This window comes from Mustela erminea, chromosome 6, assembly GCF_009829155.1.
Source record: "Mustela erminea isolate mMusErm1 chromosome 6, mMusErm1.Pri, whole genome shotgun sequence".
Classification (NCBI taxonomy): domain Eukaryota; kingdom Metazoa; phylum Chordata; class Mammalia; order Carnivora; family Mustelidae; genus Mustela; species Mustela erminea.
In genome coordinates, this window is record NC_045619.1 from 126817441 (window position 1) to 126840516 (window position 23076).

Genomic DNA, 23076 nt, shown 5'->3' on the forward strand with positions numbered 1-23076 from the left:
AACATCCTTCTGACTTCTCTTCTTGTCTTCCGCTTAGTGACACTTCCATTTATCTCTGTAAAAAAATAGTGTTGCCCTGGCTTTGCAAAGCCACACTTCTGATCCTGATTCCTGCATACTGGCTGGTTGTGTGATGTTGATAAACCACTAGCTACACTGGCCCCATCTCCCCATGAACCACATAAAGTAGGTGAGCAAATGATCCAGCTCTAAACAAAATGTATGGCTCAGGTGAGTGATCTCTGCCACTCCAATCCCAAGCACACAGCATGCTTAAAGTAATCCCACTATTTTAATATGAATTCTACACATACAACTTTAGGACATGGCATGCAAACACTGGAAAAATTACACCACTGGAATCATCCAAAATGAGGTTGATTACTTAACATTGCAGAGCTGTGACATCTTTGATACTACTACTTACCCAAGAGAAAAGGAAGCACATATGCATACAAAGATTTGTACAGGAATGTTCCTAATAACTTTATTTCTAATAAGGGAAAATTGGAAATAATATACATGTCGATCAATAGATGACTAGATACATACATTTGGTATATCCATACATGGAATACTACTCAGCATGAACAAAGATTCCGTTTATATGTACCTCAAGAAAATCTAAAAATAATCTATAGTTCTACAATACATACAATTCTACCAACTGCTGACTAAGTAAAACAGATCAGTGTTTGGGCTGGGGGGTGGGGTGGGAAATGGAGTGGGGAGCGGTGGTGGAGGGAAGGGCTGAGGGAGAAGCCTGGGGAGGCGGTAGGCACGCCAGAGCACGCAGGTGGGAAAGGGAGAGGGGCTAGGGAGGGTCAAGGGGAGGCCAGTAGGGGTAGGCGCGGAAAAGGGGTAAGAGGAGTTGGGTGGTGGCAGGACTTGGGAGAGGGGAGGCAGGGATCCTAGAAGCAGTGGGAGGAGGGAAGCAGGAGGAGAGGCAAGGGTAGGCGGGGCGCGCGCGGAGGGAGGCGGGGCGCGCGCGGAGGGAGGCGGGGCGCGCGGGGAGGGAGGCGGGGCGCGCGGGGCGGGAGGCGGGGCGGGAAGGGACGGCGTGCGTCCGCTCTGCGGGGCCCCCACGCGCGGCGTCATGGCGCACCTGCTCCGTGCGCTGTGGGGTTTGCCCTTTCGAGGGGCGCCCCTGCGGGCCGTGAGGGGCCGAGCCGTCAGCGGTGGCTCGGGGGTCGATCCCGAGGACCCAGGTAGGACGCAGACCGCGCAAGCCCCTCCGCCGCCTCCTGGCTTTCGATTTTACTTCAAGGGCCCGGACTAGGGGGCCCGAGCGCTGGTTCTGCACCTGGCGCTTCCTTCTCTAGAAACTTCTTGGGGCGCCCGTGCCCGCCCCTCCTTGCCGTCCAGGACGGTGGGTTGTACATTTAGAGGGGGTGTGGGTGGTTGTCACTGACTTCCATCCCCTGTAAAATGTCGGGCTCAGGAGCCCCTGGTGTTTATCCCCGGACTCCAGGCGAACAATCCCGGTGGTTAGGGCAGCGACCCGACACCGTGCGCTCCCTCCTGTAATGGCCCGTGGTCTCTTAACACTGTATCCCTCTTAAATTCTGCGTGCTTCTTTTCCCAGGTGAGAAGCAAGCAGTTCAGGCTTTGGATTCCTGTTGATTTGCTTCCTGTGTGTGTCCCTTACATTTCTATGTGTGTGTCCTGGCCCCAGGGAGACGTGTGGACTATTAACTCGTTCCGTTTTAGACTGATAGTCTTTGTTCGTCAATGGCTGAGACAGACAGGGAACAGTGTGTGTGTGTGTGTGTGTGTGTGTGTGTGTTTCTTCGAAATGCCTTTGGCTCCTTTGGTGGATTACATTTGCGTTTCACCTTTTAGTATGGAGTCGCCTGTGGACACCTGTGTCAATGGCACTATATTTCAGATACATTTCAGGATAATTTAGTGTTCCCTGTGCATTGCCGCATTGCTTCATGGGCAGCTGCCCAGCAGTCCCATCTCTGAATCTGATTGTTATGTGTCCATTGAAGAAATTTAAAGATACTTATCTTCTCTGAAAATGTGTCCAGTCAAGTTAGAATTCTTTTCATCCCCTGAAGTTTTCAAAATGTAGTTTTAAATCAATAAAAGCACAGACAGTGTGTAGGAGTGGCTGATCCAACATAACTTCTAATCATGGCCTTCAGCATCTCTTGGTGTCCTAGCCAGCCAACCCAATGATATTTGTTGCATACCTACTGTGTGTCAAGCATTATTTGTTTTGTTTTGTTTCTGAGAACCACAGGCAAAGGAAACATCATACTTGTGGGCTGGAGCTCTCCTCATTCCCCTTTATAGGATAGAGGTTTCAATGGAAGCTTGTCCTTTATGCTTGTACTGGTGTTGTCAGAAAAATCCTAATGAATTGCCTTAGGAACTTAAGTTCTTCAGCAGCATTTAAAATTCGACCAGACTCTAATACATAATAGGAGCTGTGTAACTTATCAGACACCCCCTCCCTGGGGGGTGTCTCCCTTCCTTATTCTAAGGAAATAATTCAAAAGAACAAAGCTATGTGTACAAAGATGTTTTTAACAGCACCACTCCTAAGAACCAGAAACTGGCTATAACCCAGATGTCTATCAGTTAAGGAATGCTTGAGTAAACCAGAGAAGTTCAATTCAGCAAACCATTAGGCACCCATTAAAAATTATACATAGGTAATAGTTTGGTGTCTAAGGGCTTTGGTGTTGATAGTACCACTTCCTGGCTATATGTCTTTGGGCACGTCCTGAACTTGGTAAGCTTAAACCTATTTTTTTTCTTCTATAGAATAAGGATAATGATAATAGTAGGGTTGTACAGAATAAATGAAAAATGAATTAAAATGCTTCATCACAATGATTGGCACTTAGTAAGCACACAATAAATGTTAATTATAATTACATAAATAAATGGAAAGAACAAAAGTGTAGCTACATTTAGCCTATGTTATAGACTTAGGGAAGGTTGAGAGAGAAATGAGAAGATGTTAATAGTAATGGAGGACAGTTCTACAGCGCTAAGACTTCTGTTATACAAGAGGCATAACCTCTGTGATTTTGTTGTTGAGACTAACCAGAGCAAGGTCTCTCAGTTGAGACCGAAAGAGGCAGGTAAGTAAGAAGTATCATGGAGAAAACTTTTGTTTCAGGAAAACACTCTAGAAATACTCTAAGAAACCATCCTGAGCATTGCTTAAACCAGTTCAGTCATTGAGTTGGGAAAGAAAACTAGTCTGCAAATTAGAGTGGGCTGGGGATTCTCTCTGTACCAGTTGTAATAGATTCCCTTCGTCTCAACAAGTATTTACTGAAACAAGGCTTGTTTGTATGTGACACTTGGCAGTATAGCAGCTAGGTGACCATATGACCAAGAGAGGGTGTTCTTTAAGATTTCGTGTATTTATTTGACAGAGAGACAGCGAGAGAGGGAATACAAGCAGGGGGAGTGAGAGAGGGAGAAGCAGGGCTTCCCACTGAGCAGGGAGCCTGATGCAGGGCTTGATCCTGGGACCCTGGGTTTGTGACCTGAGCTGAAGGCAGACGCTTCTCCAAATGAGCCACCCAGGTGCCCCGAGACGGTGTTCTTTAAAGATGAGAGAAGATGTAAGCCCACCTCAGAAATATATGACCAAGAAGACAAACTATGCTAATCACAGCACAAAGAGAGAAAGGAACCCAAAAGAATCTGAGTTTATCAAAACACAGTTCAAAGAAAAGCTGTATAGCTGTCCAGTACAATAGCGAGAGCAATCAAATCTTTTCATAGTGAAGATAGCAAGAGAATACAGAGGGAATCTGGAAGACATCCTGCCCCAAAAGGACCAATTCAAGGTACAGGTGATGTGGGCTGAGGAGGGAAAACACCCCAATTGTACCCAAAAGAATGCAAAGACCAATGCTGAGAGTTCTCTGGCCACTGGTGGCCAAGTGACCTTACTCATGTCGAAATTCTCACTTGTTGTATGTTGTATCTACAGGTACCAAATTGTTGATTGGTACAACCATCAGAATTTATGCATAATGCAATTTTCCTTCAGAATTTAGTTGTTTCCTAAAGCATAGTATATTAGTCGGCTGGAACAGCCACAACAAAATACCGCAGGCTAAAAGGTTGAAATGCAGACATTTTTTTCTCATCATTCTGGAGGCTGGAAGTTCAAGATCAAAGTACCAGCAGGGTTGGTTTCTCCTGCATTCTGTCTGGTTTGCAGTTGGCCATTTCTCTGCTCACGCACCGCTAGAGTCTCTTCTTCTTCCTATAAGGATACCGGTCAGATCCGGCCCATCCTTACACTCTCATGCTAACATAATCTTCTCTTTAAAGGCCCCGTCTCCAAAATGCAGCCAGATAGAGTAGGACCCACCCATGTGACCTCGTTTGACCTTACTTACCTCTCTAAAGGCCATGTCACCAAATATAGTTGCATTCTGAAGTATTGAGCATTGGGACTTCAACAGATGAATTTTGGGAGGACACAGTTCAACCCATAACACTGTGGTTACAGAACCCTCTGTAAATGCGGACCACATATACGCTGCCCGTAGCTGACCACTGGTCATTTTGCTATCAAGACAGTGTCTCTTCTCTTGACAGAGTCTTCCAGGCTGGCAGATTTACAGTTAAATTTGCATAATTGGTGCTCCAAGAGCAACTAGTCTGGACATTGTTACCTACCTATGAAGCCTTTCATACACATCGTGTAAAAGGTATGTACTGATGAGGATTAGAGGAGCCATGAGAAATGTACTTTCTGATCTAAATAAAGGAGTGATTCTTCCGTCTAACAATTTAAATATTAGTTTTAAATTTTAAGCTAAAAAAAAAAAGAGAAGGGGGGTATCAAAAACAAGTAGTCAGTCTAATACATGTAGTAAAATACAGAACAGTTGGAAAGGGAGCTGGGGTTCATCCGGGTCTCAGACTTTAGGTTAAAGCTGAAGTGTGGGAGTCCTGCTGAATTTCCCCCTTCTTGAATTCCCACTCTCTGGTGTCAACTATTGTACTGCATGTGGAAAGATACTAAGGACCAGGCTTCCAGGAGACAATCCCTTTTTTTTTCTCTCTAATCCATTCTACTTCCTCCCCAAAAGGAGAAGGGAAGATAATAGCAGCTTTCCAGATTATAATTCCCAATCTTAGTACTAAGAGTCAGTTTTCCTCTTAGAAATCGGTAGTAATAATGCAAGATCTTTGCCAAAGCCAAGAGCGGCATGGCAGGACAGGCCCTCGAAGGGTAAAGAAAGTGTTTTATCACAGTCCTCTGTTACTGCTTTTCCTTAACAGATGTCACTGATAGCCAGGGTTCAGGTTACACACATTCCCCTCAAGACCAGTTAGATTCTGGGAGGAGGAATCATGTCCTATTTGCAAATCTTGCTCTTGCCTTCATTGTTTTTCCACTGTTTGAGGTGGCCTTTGTGTGACCAATCCCAGTTAGGTCATGCCTCCACATTGACACTGGCCAAATTTTAGATCTTGCCCTTTGTTGAAATATACACACAAAATATACACACATCTCTCTGTCTTTTAAACTGTCAAAAATGGAATGCCTTCCATTTCCCTTATGATTCCACACATAGTTACATCCATTAAAACCAGTTCTAATCCTACTTGTCGTGGAGCCCAATGCAGGGCTTGATCTCACCACCCTGCAACTGAGACCTGAGCTGAGATCCAGAGTCTGACCCACTGAGCCACCCAGGTGCCCCTCCCACTTGCTGTTAAAACAGTAAAAACACCTTTTCCTGATAACCCAGCCAGAAAAGATTTCATAGTGTTTCCACCACTCACTTGGTGGTTAAGCTGGCATTGCTTTGTAAAACCCTTTTATTGTTACCTTGAATAGTTATTTCAGACTTATACAGTCAGTAAAATTTTCACAATTTAACTGGTCTCCCATATTTCATCTACCCAAGGTCAAGCTCAGGAACAGCTCCGCAGCTCTCGCCTTTTTCTCCTAAATGATCAATTTATCCTCTTCGCGGGATCGTTCCCAACAGCGTACTAGAATACTGTGAACTTTCTCATCCGAAAAAATGCTCTTGACCTCACTTCCCCTTCCAGCTACCTCCAACTCCTGAAAGGACTTACCTGTTTGTCCTGTCTCCCTTTCCTTCTTCCTATTCTATGTCAAATCTGTTGCAGTCAGACTCACACAAACACACACACACTCACTTACACTCTCTCTCTCTCTCTCTCTCTCTCTCCCCTCCACCTAAACTGCCTTTTCAGGCCTCCGCTGACCACCACATTGCCAAACCCAGTAGCTACTTATTAGTCATCTCTGTCCAGGACACCACATTCTTGCAGTTTCCTTCCTGCCTCTCCGTCTGCTCGTCTCCATCTCCTCAACCCGTGTATCCTGGAGTGTCTCCAAGTCCAGCCCGTGGGCCTCTCTGTTCTCTCAACAATCACTGACTTGGGAATCTTCCAGGCTCACGGCTTTAAATAACTCTAACGCTGGGGAGTCCCAGATTTACATTTCCACCTTGGACTTTCTCCTCAGTTTCTAAATCTATATATCCAACTGCCTACTTGATATCTCCATTGGAATAATATTGAACTGAATATTGAATTTTGAAAATACTGAATTTTTATTAACAAGGCTTTGAACCTGTTCCTCCTGTAGGCTTCCCCAGCTTCTAGTGCTCAGACCAAGAAACTTGGAGTAGTGCCCCTTGACCGTGTTCTTTCTTGTACGTCAGCAAATCCCCCAGCTCTGCTAGCAGAGTACATCTGGTGTGTGACCCCTCTGACTACGGCCACCACCCTGACGTAGGACTCTTCCATCTCTCAACCAGGTTATTAAAATATGCTCTGTCCTGGGTGCCCTGCTCCAACCTTTGTCCTCCTTCAACTTCTTTTGGTGTATCAGCCAGTAATCCTTTTACATACACTAGGTCATGTCAATCCTCTGCTTGCCTTCCAATGACTTCTACACTCAGAGTTAAAAGCGTAGCCTTCAAGACTCTCGTCGGTCTGCCCCCTTCCCATTAGCTTTCTGCTGTGAATTCTACTAACTTTCCTGCTCACTCCACCCGTTCCCCCTGGCCTTCCTGCTACTCACCAAACACGCCAAGCACCCCCAACTAGTTTTTTTTCTCTGGCCTACATTCTCCTCTCCTAGGTTTTCACGTGGCATATTTTCTCTTCTCAGTGTGACAGCACTGAACAGTTTGGGGCAGTGAGAAAAAAGAAGTGGTGCGAATAGGGGAGAGCATACAAGTTAGGAGACTTTTGTGATCGTCAGTACTGGAGAGAATAATGGTGGCCTGATCCATGGGAGTGTCAGAGGGGTGAGAAGGAGCAGATCCTGGAGTTACTTAGGAGGTAGAACCCACATGGCTTGGTGCCAGGAAAGGGGAAGAGTCATGTGTTGATGGTCTGGAATTCTGGCTTGAAGCATGGGGTCAGTGAGCTAGAACACATGAGAGAAGGGGCTGATTTGCTTTTGGGCAGGAGAGGTACACGAAGTCCTTCTGTGTGTGGTGTTTGAAATGGGACATTCTTGTTGAGATATCCAGGTATGTTTATAAATGGATCTGGAATTCTGCAGAGATCTAGAATGGAGGGTAAAAGAGATTAGGGAGTCTTATCATGTGGATGGTACTGTAAGCTACTCATTGGATACCATCACTCAAGGGCCAGGTGTGATGTGGTGATAGAAGCGAGCCTAGGGCAATAGATTCATCTGGAGAACACCAGTATTGGGGGATGGCTAGAGGGAGTGGGGCTGAGGAAGGATGCTGACAAGGAATAAGAGGAGAGACAAGAGTATTGGGTGCCATGGAAGCCAAGGGAAATAAAAGCTACCACAGGAGAATGTCGAGTGTCGATACTACAGAGAAATGAGAGAGAAGGACGCCGTGTTCTAGGTTTTGCTGAGTCCTCAGTGGGCTCTCTGAGAATGGCTGCAGTGCAGGGGTGCAGGACGGGGGGTGCTTGTCTTCAGTGCGTCACACACAGAGGCACACGATGTTGGCTTGGCCTACTGACGGTGATGCTAACATGGCTTACTTGGTTAAGGTGATGACTTGTTCATTTTTCATTGTAAAGGTACCTTTTCTTCCTTTACAATTAGTAATATTTTGAAAATGTGTGGCTCTTCCATTCTCAAACAGTCTCCCACCCAGGGTTGTAGAATCCCCTAATGATTCTTACTTGAATTAGTTATTATTTTAGTGATTATAAAGATTTTTTAAAAGGTTTATCATACCGGGCACCTGGGTATAGCTCAGTAGGTTAAGTGCCTGCCTTTGGCTCAGGTCATGCTCCCAGGGTCCTGAGATGGAGCCCCACACTGGGCTTCCTGCTCAGTGGGGAGCCTGCTTCTCCTGCTCCCTCTGCCATTCCCCTCCCCCACCTTGTGCTCTCTGGCTCTCTCTTTCAAATAAATAAATAAAATCTTTACATAAAAATAAAAGATTTATCATTCCTTGTCCATTTATTACTTGTCATTCTGCCTGGTACCTCTGAAAGGGACTGAGCAGTAATAATTGTCACATAAATGCATTTTGCTTTGCTCCCCAAGAAATGAGTTCCAGAAAAATTGTGTGTACCCGAGCTATATTTTCATAGGCAATTTCAGAGGTGTATTTCTAGAGTAAACAAGAAATTCCCGTAACCCTGTAAAAAGTCCTTAAGAAAGGACAACTTTTAATATAGTTAACAGATTAAAAACCTTTTAATAAAATATAAACAACCATCAGCAATCAATAATATACAATTCTGAACATACCATATTGTATAGTATTATGAGCTAGCGGCGAAGAGAGAAGTTTTTTCTTACTTAAAAGATAATTTAGGACCTTCTCTTGGTAACCAAAAATGAATTTCAAATATGATTTTCAGACACGTTTCATATTTCATGGTGATACCACACGTGTCTAACCTTTCATCTTTGTTGCTGTGATCAGCTTACTAAGCCTCCAGCCCTCTTATTTTCTCATTTGTAAGTCGAGGTGGACAGCTTACAATATCCTTTCCAATTTTTAGTGTTAGATGATTTGAAACACTGATTCTATAAGTCAGGCTTCCCACTCCCCTTTGGCGAAAAAGAGTATTGTCCCAGTCGCTTTGTTCACAGTCACTGGAGTAAGGGGCGTAAGATCGAGGCATTGGACTAGATTCTGGTTGGTCTCCATTTCCTTTTAGGGGCATCAGCTCTAGGAGTGTCCCCTTTGTTCCACACAAGAAGATTTTTTAATAAAGACCTCCGTCGACAAACAGAATCAGAGAGATTTTTCTAAACCAGCCAAGGAGAAGAGTTTAATAACCCACTAGCTCAGGGTTCTTTCCTCTCCATCACTCAGCTGCTCCCAGCCGTATCCCGGCAGGAAATACTCCTCTGAGCGTAGTAATAGAAGGAGGATCAATTTCTATCCCCTGGTACCTGAGGGGAATTTAGTCTGCATTATTCCATATTTCAACCGCCTCTTTAGCTTCTGGGCCCCAGCGGAACCAGAAAACTGCCTGTCTGCTTGCTGCTTCTTTCTTGTGAAACTAATGAGTCGATTGAAGCATTTTGTACTGGAGCTTTCTGGCCCCTGTGGACTGGGAGAGGGGCGGCGCGGCCTCGTGCTACCCGTGGCCGTGCACTTCAGGAGAGAAGCTAAAGAAAAAACGTCACTGTGCCTTTTTGTTTTAATTTTTAAAAAATTCCTCTTGAACAACACAGGTTCTCTCACGAAGCATGAGCCGTCCCTCAGCAAGGGCGAATGGCGAAGGAAGCTGACTCCAGAGCAGTTCTATGTCACTCAAGAAAAAGGGACCGAACCAGTAAGCTCCCTGATAATAGTGTCGTGGCTGGAGGGGTTTGTGGGGGGGCCGGAGGGCGGGTTGGGATAGATGCAGCTGCAGAAGCCCACGCCCCTGCTTCCCCTCCACCACTCTGGCCCTCCCGGTCTCCCTCTCAGGCATGGGGCTCCATCCACTTGTAGGAGACCCCGATGCCTCTTCTGCCTCCTCCGTAACCCTCCAGCTGCTCTGCTCCTGTCCCCTCTCGCTGGGGGGACGGCATGTGCAGCCTCCGCTATTGCGGCTGCCGCTGTCTACAAGGTGGCCAAGGAGGGGCCCCTGGGTGACTCAGGCGGTTCAGGGGTGAGGTGTTTGCCTTTGGCTCAGGTCATAATCCTGGGATCCTGGGCTCCCCCATCTTGTGCCCTGTGGGCTCTCGTTCTTTCTCTCTCTCTTTCTGGGTCACGAAAGTAAAATCTTAGAAAAAAAAAAAAAAGGCAGAAGAGATCTAGAAAACACAAATCCAGCCACATCCCCCCACTGCTAACAATCCCTCAGGGGCTTCCCACACTTCCAAGGTAAAGAAGAAGGTTTACAAATGGCTTACTGGGCCCTGGAGGCTCTGCCCCCTGCCTTCTGCCCCTATCCTCAGCCTGGCTGTTTTTCTTTTTCTTCCCCGCACTGGGAGCACGCCGCCCTTCTTCCAGCTCTCAGACGCCCTGGGCTCCTTTCTCCCTACGGCCCTCGCCCCCTGTGTCCTTCTCTCTTCGCCGCGCCCCGTTCACTCAGACCTCCCTCTCAGCCCTCAGTCCCAATCCCATGGGCTCAGGGAAGCCTTCTCTCAGCCCCAAGCCGGGCTTGCTTTTCCCAGCGCTTTCCCTGCAGAGCACTTGCCGTCGCAGGGACAGCTCTGGCACCGCCCATGGTGGCCCGCTAGAGCCGGTGCTCCGAGAGGACGTTTCTGTGAATACTGAGGGAGGGCAGGCTGGGAGGCGCAAATGATATTTAAGCGCCATTCAAGAAGCTCAGCTTTCGTTCCTTTCGAGAGGGAATTGCCCTGAGTGGTTCCTCATTATAGTTTTGTTTTCCCAGCATAGCGCTTCTTCACAAGTCCTCTGTCTTAGACCCAAATATAACCATTGGAACGGAGCCGTTGGAGGTTGTTACTAGACATTCTGGTTCGTGAAGCGGGCCCCAGGCAGTGGGCCACAGTGGTTTTGCAAAGCTGTAGAGAATTTATCTTTTCTTTCACATTCCCCGCAAAGTTCAGACCGTGTGCGTGTGGCCCTGTCGTCACGGCGCACCCTCCGCTTCTCTGATGCTAACGTCGTTAGGCCGGCAGATCCCCCAGATTCTTGCAAAGTACTGGTATTTTTCCAAATAAAGTTCTGGTATTTTTCATGATGCTTCTTAGGGAAAGATACACGCTCACTACCGCAGGTGGTTGGGGGCCACGTGTGAGGCTCCGTGTGCAGTACACGGAGTACACCTCAGAAGATTTAAGCCAGCCCCTTCCCAGGGACCCAGCCCAGCGGGGTTTGGTATATGTACAGAGCCTGGAGATGAGCTGACAGATGTTGAGGAGAATAAGTCTGTGGGATTCTCAAACAGATGGTGCAGTGTATTCTGCGCGTTTGGCAATCTTACAGAATGAGCGTCTTCCATTATTTTAAGTAATGTTATAATCCCTTTCAGTTGGTCCATGTCCACACCTAACTTTCTAGAATGGTGCCGAACCCACTGTAAGCCTGGCTAACATAAGGGGAGTAACACATCTCAGTTTTCTATTTGGTAACTCAAACTTGAGAATTCAGTTGCACACGTTTTGGTCAGGCAGCAGTGAAAGCGTGCGCATTCTGCTAGACACAAAAAAAAGGGGGTTATAGCCTCGCTGCGCAACAGCTCAAAGTCAAATATCGGTTGAAGGCGGGTTTCCTGCAGGCCTTCCTTTGTGCACCCCACAGATCTGCTCTCCACATGCTTCGCTCTGCTCTTCGCTGGGCTCCAGGAAGAATAACATGCCCCCTTCCCTTCTGGCTACTGCTCGAGCTTGGCCAGTGGACGATGTTAGCACGGTCAGAGGACATGACAGGGAAATCGGGACCCAGGGTCCTCTAGTGCAGGCTGTAGCTCCCGCCGGCCAACAGGCTCTGGTAACTGCCCCTCTCTTTGTCCCATGGACCTCATAGGTGAGTGTTCTCAGAGCCCCTGGCCCTCCCAGTGCTTCGTCCTCCCTTGCTGGTTTCTGTTGGTCCTGTCCCCACCTTTGTAAATCGTTCTGTACGAAATTATCTGCAAATGACCTCTTTGAGTGTGCCGTCTGTTTCCGGCAGGTATGTTGTACTGACCAGGTCAGAGGAGGGAGAAGCCCCATTGGTCCAGGCAGACTGCCTTTGGGCCACTGTAGCCCGACGGAAGGGCTTAAACAGCAGACGTTTATGTATAAATACATACATATATTTCCTCACAGTTCTGGAGGCTGAGAAGTCTAAAATTAAGGTGCTGGCCAGTTCAGTTCTGGTTTCTCCCCCCACCTCTGTAACATTAGCTCCCAGACCACCTCTGGGTACGTACTAGGTTTTCAAGTAAATATGAGAGTGAACAATTGAGATAGAAGTTGAGTTTGGCTCTAAACAAATGACAGGACTTACACAGAACTGAGGGAGGAGGAGGGAGACATTAGGAAATTAGTCTAGGAGGCTGTGAAAAAATGTCACTTCATGAAATTCCTCAGCTAAGGATTCCTTTTTATTTATTTTTACTGTGATAACTGTCGCCTGTTACTTCCTCTGTCCGTCCGTCCCCTGCAATGACCAAATTATATTTTGAATTTTGTCAGACTCTCTGCATCCTAGGAGTAGACTTTCCAGACCAGCTTCAGGATGGGTAGCCCTTTGACACATGAGTCCCATTAGCCCAGGTTCCCACCTGGGAACTGGTGGAACTTTGTGGTGGATGCCGATTTGTGCCAAGGTTGGGAGCCGGCATCGAGGGGAAAAAGCCATAAAAGACCAGCTTCCACTGTTCAGATTTCTGCAGCTAAGTTTAGAGTCTTTAAAGAGGGAAAACGTCCAAGTGTGCCCAGATGGTAGGCTCAGTGGGTTATTTTGAAATTGTCCATTATACGGCTCACTGAAAATGTGCTGTTAATAGTACCACAGGGAATGTGTATGTTTGACCTGTGAATCTGTTGAGTTGGGAAATGTAGAAAGGTCAGAAGAGTCCAGCTCATTCCTTAAGTCAGTTCTGTGACTTGGTGACCCATTCTGTGCCTTGGCTTCTCTTTCATCCCCTAAAATGGGATAGGGCTTGCCAGCAGGTCGTGGATCTTCCATGGTTGGCTTGTCTCCGAGGTTTGTTGCTGTTGAGGGGTTTTTTTCCTTTTAATTTACTTTAACAGAAGGAATTGGGCATGAAGGTCTCTCTTTCTTTCTTTCTTTCTTTCTTTCTTTCTTTCTTTCTTTTTTCTTTTCTTTTTCTTTTTTTTTTTTTTTTAAACAATGAAATCCAGGGCACCTGGGTGGCTCAGTGGTTAAAGCCTCTGCCTTCAGCTCAGGTCATGATCTCAGGGTCCTGGGATTGATCCCTGAGTCGGGCTCTCTGCTCGGTGGGGAGCCTGCTTCCTCCTCTCTTTCTCTCTGCCTGCCTCTCTGCCTACTTGTGATCTCTGTCTGTCAAATAAATAAAATAAAATAAATTAAAAAAAAAAACAAAAAACAATGAAATCCAGTTTTCAGAATAGCATTTTGAAAGGTACTGACTTGGCAGATTCATTGCTTCAAGTCTCCTGTGTATTTTGGGGAGACCTTTGAAAACTTAAAAACTCTTTAAGCCACAGTTAATGAGATAATTTCATCTAAGTAGTAGCTTCAGTACTGGGATAATCTAACTCATTATTTAAACATTTATTAACTATGTCGTGTCCTAAATACCATGATGTGAGGCATGTTAAAGGCACAACCATGAGCCCACAGAGCTATCCGTTCTATGTATTCATATTCTGTCTTTAATTGGAGATTTCACAGTGTTTTAGACAGTGGACTGGATTCCTATTGTATTAACTCCTTTGAGATGAGGACTGAAATTTTACACAATCCAGAGGAGTGTTCTCTCACTTGTCCACAGACTTTGATGTTCTGGATGAAAGGTGGTATATAAATGCAAAGCATTATTAATGTCATAATTTGAATTTTTGGCACCATAAAGGCCGGGTTGTGATAAGCCTGCAAGGCTGCATCATTGGGCGGGTTATAATTTCCTCTCCAGTGATATTTGTACTTTGTCAAATTAGTACAAAAGTTCCTTTATTTGGGGACCGAATCTTGGATTTAAATCTGCTGTATCATCTCCTGCTGGTGTTATGAGAAGCCTACACCTGATCTGTCTAATTTACTTTCAGCCTTTCAGTGGAGCCTATCTGAATAACAAGGAGTCAGGAATGTATCACTGTGTATGCTGTGACAGCCCACTCTTCAGGTAAGGCTCGAGAGAGGTACTGGAGGAGAAGAAACCTCTGGATTTCTTACAGCTCTGTCTCATTTGAAGCCTTGGATAAAAACATGCCTGTGTTGTTTTTAATTGCCCTCCTCATTTGGCATGGCTGCTCTAAGGAGAGCTATTTCTATAAAGGACTTGCCCCTCTTGATTATTTCCAGCATTTAGAGCAGTTGAGACTTCTTAGCCTATATTCTTTCTTCCTGTTTCCCCGAGAAATAGCAAACAAATAAAACTTCGTAAGCACCTTAAGATAATGCTATTAGAATATTTTCCTGGGCAAGTATTTAAAGAAATCTAAACCATAATTGTATTTGCTTAGCCATGTGATTAAAACTATATCTCTCCGAGGGAAAATGGGTTTATAATTTAATTTGGGAAATGTAGAATTTTATGAGGATAGATTCCCCACAGTGCTTGACAGTAGTGAATACCATGCCCTCTTCTATATAGCTAAAAGTAAATTTAATTGTCCCTTGATTTCAAAGCCTCTTTTAAGTCAATCAGGATCTGAAATCTCTCAACAAAGGCTTTTTTGTTTAGACATGCAGGAAACAGTCTAAAAAAAGTAGATTCGATGAAGAAGAAAGGAAAGCATCTTTGAAGTCCTGTTTTCAGAACTTCAAAGATGTTTTCCTTTCTTCTGCATCAACTCTAAATTGGTTTAGAATAAAATATAAATCAAGCCAGCTCTGTGAATCTTCCATTAGGCAGTGCTTCATTACATCCTCTGGGCTTTGAGCAGACCGGGCTTTCTTGGGCTGCTGGCCACTAATGGAGGCCGAATTTGGAAAACCAGACCCCACCTGCAGGGATGGGGAACAATTGGGATTGATTTCCCCTCATGCCTCAGGAAGGGCAGGTCTTTGCTCAGATTCATTCACTGGATCAGTGGCTGTTGTGTAGACATCTAAGATAGCTGTTGGCCCGGGATGGCCCGGGAGATCTAAGAGAAGCAGCTTAATCTTCACATAGTAAAATGTGGGACACATATTTCTGAGACATTGGCTATTCCTTGGCCTTTGGTTCTGTTAAGGAGGAGAAGCAGGGCCTTGAGTTGGCCAACCTGCTTTTAGTCAAAAAAAGGCGTGCGATGTGAAGATGGAAAGGACCACCTTGTCACACTGTGGTGACCAGGCAGATGTTCTTTCCTGTCTTTGCACTGTGAAAACAGGAGATAAGAAGTCACTCTTGTAAAAGCATCCTTCTACTTAGCGTTCTTCATTTTTCCATGTCATTGGTGTTCTGGTTTCTACACTGGCAAAGCTGAGACCTTTTCCTGCCCAGTGCCCACCATCCCCTTACCACAGCAGCCAGTCATGGACTCACAGAATGTTGGAGCAGGGTGGGACCTGAGACCAGAGCACAAAGCTCTGTCCAGTGGAAATTTCTGTGATCATGGAAATGTTCTGTCTCTGCTCTGTCTACTATGGTAGCCACATGTGGCTCTTGAGCACTCAAAATGTTGCTTGAAGATGAATATTTAATTTTACCTAATTTTAACTAATTTAAGCCCAAAAGCCCACATGTGACCGATGGCTACTGTATTAGTACAAGGCTAGCCCAAAGTAAGGAAATTGAGTGACCAACTGCAGGTCACTGAGATAGTGAAGCAGTCGAGACTAACAGGATAACCAGCCGATTCTCCAAAAGTCGACTAAAGACCAGTATACTGGAACTGCCAGTTCACCAGCCTATTTGTTTCTTTTTTAATCATTTAGTTTCAGTTGAAAAGTTTCTATTTTCTTTTCTTAGGGACTGTGGTATAAGTTTCTGTTCCATTTTCCTGCTGCTACTGCTGCTGCTCTGAGACTGGGAGACATAAGAATATATTTATAAGAATCTTCTATGTTCCAGAACAAACTCTTCTTAAAGATGCATTTGTTTATAGGACAGACAGTATAGTAGAGTGGCTAGGGTGCTTGGGTGTACCTGGCCCCGTTGCTGTGTGACTTTGGGCAAGTCTCTTAACCGGTCCATGCCTTGATTTCCTCACCTGGAACGTGGCAGCATGGTAGCTGTACTGACTTCAGCAAGCTGTTGAGAGCATCAGCCAAGTTCTGAGGTAACACATGCAGAAGCACCAGGGCCGGTCCTGGCACATGCCAAGCACTCAGTACGTGAGAGCAACAATTCGTAGAGGGAGAACCTTCTTTGGGCATCTGTATGGATCAGTCTTTGATAATGAGGAATTCTTGCGAATATGTGCCAGTTATTGAGAAGCTGTAAGTGGAGATTATATTCCTGAGCATGCTTCCCATTCAAGAGGGTAGTCTTAGGAATATTTTCCTGTTTTGCCTCTCATTTCCACCCCCACACTCCCACCCCCACCCATCCCCAGTGTCCAGCCTTAATAATAGCGAACAGGGTGGAGAAAAAAAATAGACATCCCTACAAATGCTTGTATAGGTAGAGTCAAAATGAGGCGAAAAGTTGGTCAACCAAGAGTCTAATAGCTGTGGGACCACTGCCTCTAGGCTGTTAGGCACCCTGCTGCCCACAACGACGCTGCCTTCACAACACAACCACCATGGTGCGTGTTCTGAGAGACACGCCTCCTCTCCACAACAGAGGCCTCTGAGCCAAGGTTTCAGGACAGGAACACTCGTAGGATGTCATCACTCCCCTGGGGTCTCCAAACTGTTGCTTTACTAACCTTGGAATTATGTGTCTTTGCCCCTGCTTCCTGTGTTCCCCCTTTCTTCTCCTCCCCCCACCCCTGTATACCAGCTCTGGAAGTATTTATTAAAATAAACTGTGGGTCCACATCTTTCATGCTCCTGCCTGTCTTTAGAGTAGAGGGGATCTGAGAGCCTGATGATGTTTCTCGCCTTTTACATAACCCCCGGCTGTCCCACATGTTATAAGAAACCAAGTAATATCGGTGAGAAACTTCTGTAGTTCCCATTCCTCCAAATGAATGGAAATTCTTCTAAGATGTTAGAGGTGTCAGGTCTCACCAGGTGCCTCTGTTGTTGGCTCAGGGGCTGTGGAATTTCCAGAAATGAAGCAAAACCAAAGCAAATAACCATAGAACAAACATGCAAACACATAACACAAAAACACGTAACAAAAAATCAAAACTAAAAAAATACCTTTAAGTGTATCTGAAAAGAGATGATGCAGTATGGTTTTAGTTTTTCAAGGGAGAGCCTTATAATCTGCTAATCATTTAAATATTTATATTGGAACTTCAAACTGGCCTTAAAGTTAGATCGCCACTCTTAAATTGTGTATGACGGGCCTCTCATATTACCTGGTAAAATCTCCATATTCTCTATATTGCATCAATAAAGATTTATTGTTTCCCATAAACATTTTAGATGACTTTTTATTAGTCTTAGATTCTATCATTAAAAAATTTATTATATTCATAATTCTCCATCCAAATGCCTTTAATCATCACTAGCTGCATGTAACATTAAGGAGTGAAAAGGCTGTGATTAAAAGATACTTAAAATGTTTTTCCCTGGGCTAGGGTGGCTCAGATGAATAGTTTTGAACTCTTTCAAAAAGGTTCCAAAAAAATTGGACCCATGGCTGCTCAAATTTCATGGATATCTGTTATTAATTGTAATTATTTTTTTAAAAATGTAGCTACTGACTTACATATCATACGTCTGACACTGCTAAGTGCACTATACCTAGAAAGTTTGTCAGGTAATCCTCTGAGCAGACTTGTAAGGTAATAAGGCCATTAATGTTCTATCCATTAGTGCACTGAGGCTTTAAAAAGATTAAATAGCTTGCCCAGGTCACACGGATGTATCAGAGCCTGGAGTCATGCCTCAGCCTTTCAGAAGGCAAGGCCCTTACTCCTCCAAGTTCTAAAATGCTGGTCTGAGGACCCCGGGAGTTCCTGGGACCTTTCTAGGGGATCTACAAGGCCCTCTCTTTTCGAAGTGGGTGCCCGTGAGGCCACGTCCTCTTTCTATACTTGAATCAAAATAAGATTGCAGCAGACTGAATGCAGAAGCACATATGAAGAGTCAGTTGTCTTTTCTTTTTTAAGCTAGGCATTACAGAGATTTGCAGAATTGTAAAACAATGCAACTCTTCATTTTGAAAAAAATTTACCAGGTAATAAATTTATTATTTTTTAAAAATAACAACATGGAAATATTTTTAAATTCTGTTATAATTTCTAATTTGTTAAGCATTGATACACATAATTCATGTAAAGGGAAGAAGTCCTCAGTAATTTTCTTAGTGTACAGCAATCTTGAGATGAAAATGTTCGAGAATGACTACATCACACTAGACTTTCTGCTCTAAATCAAGCTTCCTTCTGTGTTCTTAGCCTCTGGATTTGAGTATTTGCTACTTTTCCTTCTCTTTGCCCAGCTTTTTGGAGTTTCTGTGGGGGGGGTTGTTTTTTTGTTTTTTTGTTTTTGTTTTTGCAGAGTTTACAATGCATTTCTCTCCATCTTCCTTAGAGAAAGAACTGTCTCCCTGCCATTAAAAAGCTTTCACTCTATTTTCCTAGTGCCTTTTAAGGGAGCTCCCCTTCAGAGTCTTGGACAGTAGGTCTGTGGCAAATGGATTCGCTTGTTGCTCTCCCACTCCTTTCGTAGGCACCCCTGGCCTTCTCAGCATCATGAGTTCCTGTGGGACATGCCCAGAAGGGTCCCTGTACTGCCGCGACTGGCTCAGATGCCCGGGCTTCTTGACTAATGATCATCGTGCACTTAAAGTTCACGAGCACTTACCTTGTGCCCACAGAGTATCTCTGTAAATCCTCAAGACATCTCCCTAACATGGGTCCTTTCAGCCCTGTGCTCCAGATGAGGCCTGGAGCAGGTACAGAGCTTGCCCAGTGTCGCCCAGCTAAGAAAGGGCAGAGGCAGCTTTGGAATCCCCGCAGCCAGGCAGGTAGCCCGAAGGGCCCGCTGCTGACAGGGGGCATTTCATCAGGCCTCCCGCTGCTGGGCCCGGACCTTCATGCCCTCCTGTGACCACGAGTGTCACATTTCCGTTTCCCCCTTTTCCTACGTGTGGAGCCCTTGGATTTGATCCTGGTTTCCTAATATGCATCACAGGTCACAAAGACCCTAGTGTTTCTCGGTCCCTGTCAGACATGGAGAGAGAAGCCTTCAGCATCAAAGGAACAAGAGATCCTTTGACGACGGTGAGACGTGTTTGGTAGTGAAAGTGCAGTGGACACAGTTCCCATGAACGGACCGCTGCTGTGACTGGCCTGGAGATCTGGCAGAGGAGACAGGGGAGCAGACCCTACTGGGGGGAAAAAGGAGTTGGGGCATAAAATGCTCTTTGTGTGTTAATAACATCTCGGCAGCTGCAAGGTCCGAATGTCTTCCACAGTTCCGACCACAAGTACTGCTCCGGCTCCGGGTGGCCTGCGTTTTCCGAGGCACACGGGGCGTCTGGCTCTGATGAAAGGGACGCGAGCATCCTGAGGCGTGTGGACACCTTATTAGGATTAACTCGCACCGAGGTTGTGTGCAAACAGGTGGGGGTTTTTTGTGTTGTTTTGTCTGTTTGGTTTTCCCCGGTCCTGCCCCGGCTCGGGCGCCACAGAGAGCCGGGTTTCTGCCCTTGCTTCTTCTGACCCCTCTCTCCGTGATTCTGGGCACTGTCAGGAAGAGAAAGAACCTTCCCGAGCCACTGTGAGGTAGCCTCTCCCAGGTCTAGCCTAGGAATTGTATTAACGCTTTAACATGCATTGTATCAAGGAATCATCACAACTGCTTTATTAAGTACTGTAATTGTTAGTTCCCATTTTATAGATGAATAAATCAAGGCCTAAGTTAAATACCTTGCTGACATTCTCACTGATAACTATTTACCGCTACCATACCTTGCATTCTCTCACTTCTTTTTTTTTTAAAGATGCATTCATTTATTTAAGAGAGAATATACACTCGCATGACAGTGAGAGTGGGGAGAGGGAAAGAGGGAAAGAATCCCAAGCAGACTCCCCACTGAGTGGGGAGCCCGACGTGGGGCTTGGTCGTGGGACCCGTACGATCATGACCTGAGCCAGAACCGAGTCGGGCACTCAACCGACTGAGCCACCAGGCGCCCCTGCATTCTTTCCTTTCCTACGTGCATTCTGCTGGGATGGACTTTCCCCACACAGACACCGGATTGGGGCGGCCACGTGGGGTTTATCTCGTTTCACATAAAGAACTTTGTCTCGGTGGAGAAATGACAGAGGCGTCTCTCCTTTGCAGTGCGAAGCCCACCTTGGCCATGTGTTTCCTGACGGACCTGGGCCTAGTGGTCAGAGGTTTTGCATCAACAGTGTGGCCCTGAAGTTCAAACCAAGGAGACACTGACCATCTCCAAGAATCCCTTTCTGTCACCACTGCTTCATTTACACCCTCAATTTTCAGTGTATGTTGAATGACTTGTTTTATTTACTACCAAAGTAAGCTAAGTTTGTGCTGGCACCAAGCAAGTCCCCACTTCTGTATCGGATTTGCCTGGAATCAACCCAACCCCAATTCCAACGTGGAGGGTGGAATTTCACAGAATGGCAAAGGGGCAGCCATTTCCATCCAGTTGACTTCTGTAGGCTTTGCCTGTGACCAGAGGGCATGACTCTTTGGGGACAGTAAGAAACTAATGGACTACAAGCCAGAAATTCCTACAAAACTACCCAGAACTTTCCATTGCTCTAAGTCCTTTGTGGACATATGTAGGTGATGGATCAAGAGAAAAGAGGAAGGAAATATGGGATTAGAGTAATCTACAATCCCAGCATTGAAAGAAGTACCGAGGACTTGGACTGTGGCAGAGCCGCATTTGGGGGGCATACATGGTGATCAATGGGATGCGTGATTCTTCTTCAAAATTTTAGAATGTCTTGAACATTCTGATTCATCCTTTCTACCGGCAAATAAGTTCCAAGGAGAGTTTGTTAGATTTCAGTGATAATGAGTAAAAGTGGCTACAAAGTTAAGTTTAAACATGTTCAAATAAAATATTTAGTAAAATTTTATGCGTGCTTTTTGTCTGAGTCTGTGAAGTTGTTCTTTTATAAAAACAACACTGTGGGGTGCCTGGGTGGCTCCGTTGGTTAAGTGTCTGCCTTCAGCTCAGGTCATGATCCCAGGGTCCTAGGATCGAATCCTGCATTGTTCTCCCTGCTCAGCAGAGAGTCTGCTTCTCCCTCTTTCTTTGCCCTGCTCCTGCTCCTTCTCTCTTGCTCTCTCTCAAATAAATAAAATCTTTTAAAGCCTGAAATGTTTTGTTTTTTTATTTTTTTTGTTTTTTTTTTTAGATTTTTTTTTATTTATTATTTTGACAGAGAAAGATCACAAGTAGGCAGAGAGAGAGAGAGGAGGAAGCAGGCTCCCTGCTGAGCAGAGAGCCCGATGCGGGACTCGATCCCAGGACTCTGAGATCACGACCTGAGCCGAAGGCAGCGGCTTAACCCACTGAGCCCCCCAGGTGCCCCTGAAATTTTTTTTTTTTTTTAAGATTTTTATTTATTTATTTATTTGACAGAGACAGAGATCATAAGTAGGCAGAGCGGCAGGCAGAGGAGAGGAGGAAGCAGGCTCCCTGCTGAGCAGAGAGCCCTATGCGGGGCTCGATCCCAGGACCCTGAGATCATGACCTGAGCTGAAGGCAGAGGCTTAACCCACTGAGCCACCCAGGAACCCCAAAACCTGAAATTTTTTTAAAAATATAAAGGAAATACCAAAAAAAAAAAAATTAGATTACATGGCAGTAGACAGTTAGTTATACCAACACTAGTAGGAACTCAACTGTTTCACAGATTGAGAGTCTTGAATAATTTGCTATTGAAAGTGTCTAAATTATTTGAGACATAATAGAAAGGAAACTTAATTATTCCATTTTTTCTCCTTACTAGCTTGTCATGCATTATGCAGCTCTTCTTTTAGTGGTTACCTTGGAAATAACAACATGCCTCCCAAACTTGTCACCGTTGTATAATAATTATCACTTTTTGTTACTTCTCCAAAGATGCTAATCTCAGAACACTTTAACCCCATTAACATCCTTCCATATTTTGTGTTACTATCCCTATGTATTTAATTTTACACATGTCTTAGCCCCCAGAACTCATTATTAATTTATATGTCAATATTTATTTATATTTACCTACATTTTTGCCCTTTCTGTTCCTTCATATTTCTTCCTGAAATCCTATGTTTCCCTATAGGATTATTTTCTTCTGCTTGAAGAACTCCTTTTTGTTTTAGTTCTTGATTCCTAATGATGGATCTTCTGGGTTTTGTTGGCTGAGAAATGTATTTATTCTCCTTTGAAATGTTTAAAGCTTTGTTGAGGAAAAGTTGACATACAAAAAGGTTGCACATATTTAATGTATACATTTGATGAGTTTTGTCTCCTTTCATTTTGGAAATGTTATTTTCCCTGGGTATAGAATTCTAACTTAGGGAAATTTTATTTCAGCATTTTTTTAATAATTTTTTTTTAAATAAACGTATAATATATTTTTATCCCCAGGGGTACAGGTCTGTGAATCGCCAGGTTTACACACTTCACAGCACTCACCATAGCACATACCCTCCCCAATGTCCATAACCCCACCCCCCTTCTCCCAACCCCCCTCCCCCCAGCAACCCTCAGTTTATTTTGTGAGATTAAGAGTCACTTATGGTTTGTCTCCCTCCCAATCCCATCTTGTTTCATTCATTCTTCTCCTACCCCCTTAACCCCCCATGTTGCATTTCAGCATTTTTCAAGTTGTGTTCCATTGTCTTTGGCTTCTATCATTTTGTCTGAGAAATCAGTTCTAAGTGCTATTGTTGCTCCTTCGAAAGCAGTGTAGTCCCCTCCCAAACCCCAGCTATTTTTATGAATTTCTCTTTTTATTTGATTTTCAGCAGTTTACATTGTGCC

At 44.9% G+C, this 23076-nt stretch overlaps 1 protein-coding gene across 4 annotated transcripts; it reads left to right on the top strand.

Moving 5' to 3' along the window:
• The first annotated feature begins 1031 nt into the window (after positions 1 to 1031).
• MSRB2 (methionine sulfoxide reductase B2) lies at positions 1032 to 21181 on the top strand. Of its 4 annotated transcripts, XM_032349616.1 has the most exons (5): positions 1032 to 1208; positions 9665 to 9765; positions 14123 to 14199; positions 19540 to 19687; positions 20412 to 21181. In XM_032349616.1, exons 1-5 carry the CDS (start codon positions 1097 to 1099, stop codon positions 20514 to 20516), a joined length of 543 nt encoding a protein of 180 aa, XP_032205507.1. In that variant the 5' UTR covers positions 1032 to 1096; the 3' UTR covers positions 20517 to 21181. The 4 variants fall into 4 exon arrangements, with proteins under 4 accessions (XP_032205507.1, XP_032205509.1, XP_032205508.1 ...); XM_032349618.1 differs by lacking the exon at positions 19540 to 19687 and having other exon boundaries at positions 20412 to 20519; XM_032349617.1 differs by lacking the exons at positions 19540 to 19687; positions 20412 to 21181 and adding an exon at positions 18792 to 19250.
• Positions 21182 to 23076: the final 1895 nt, after the last annotated feature.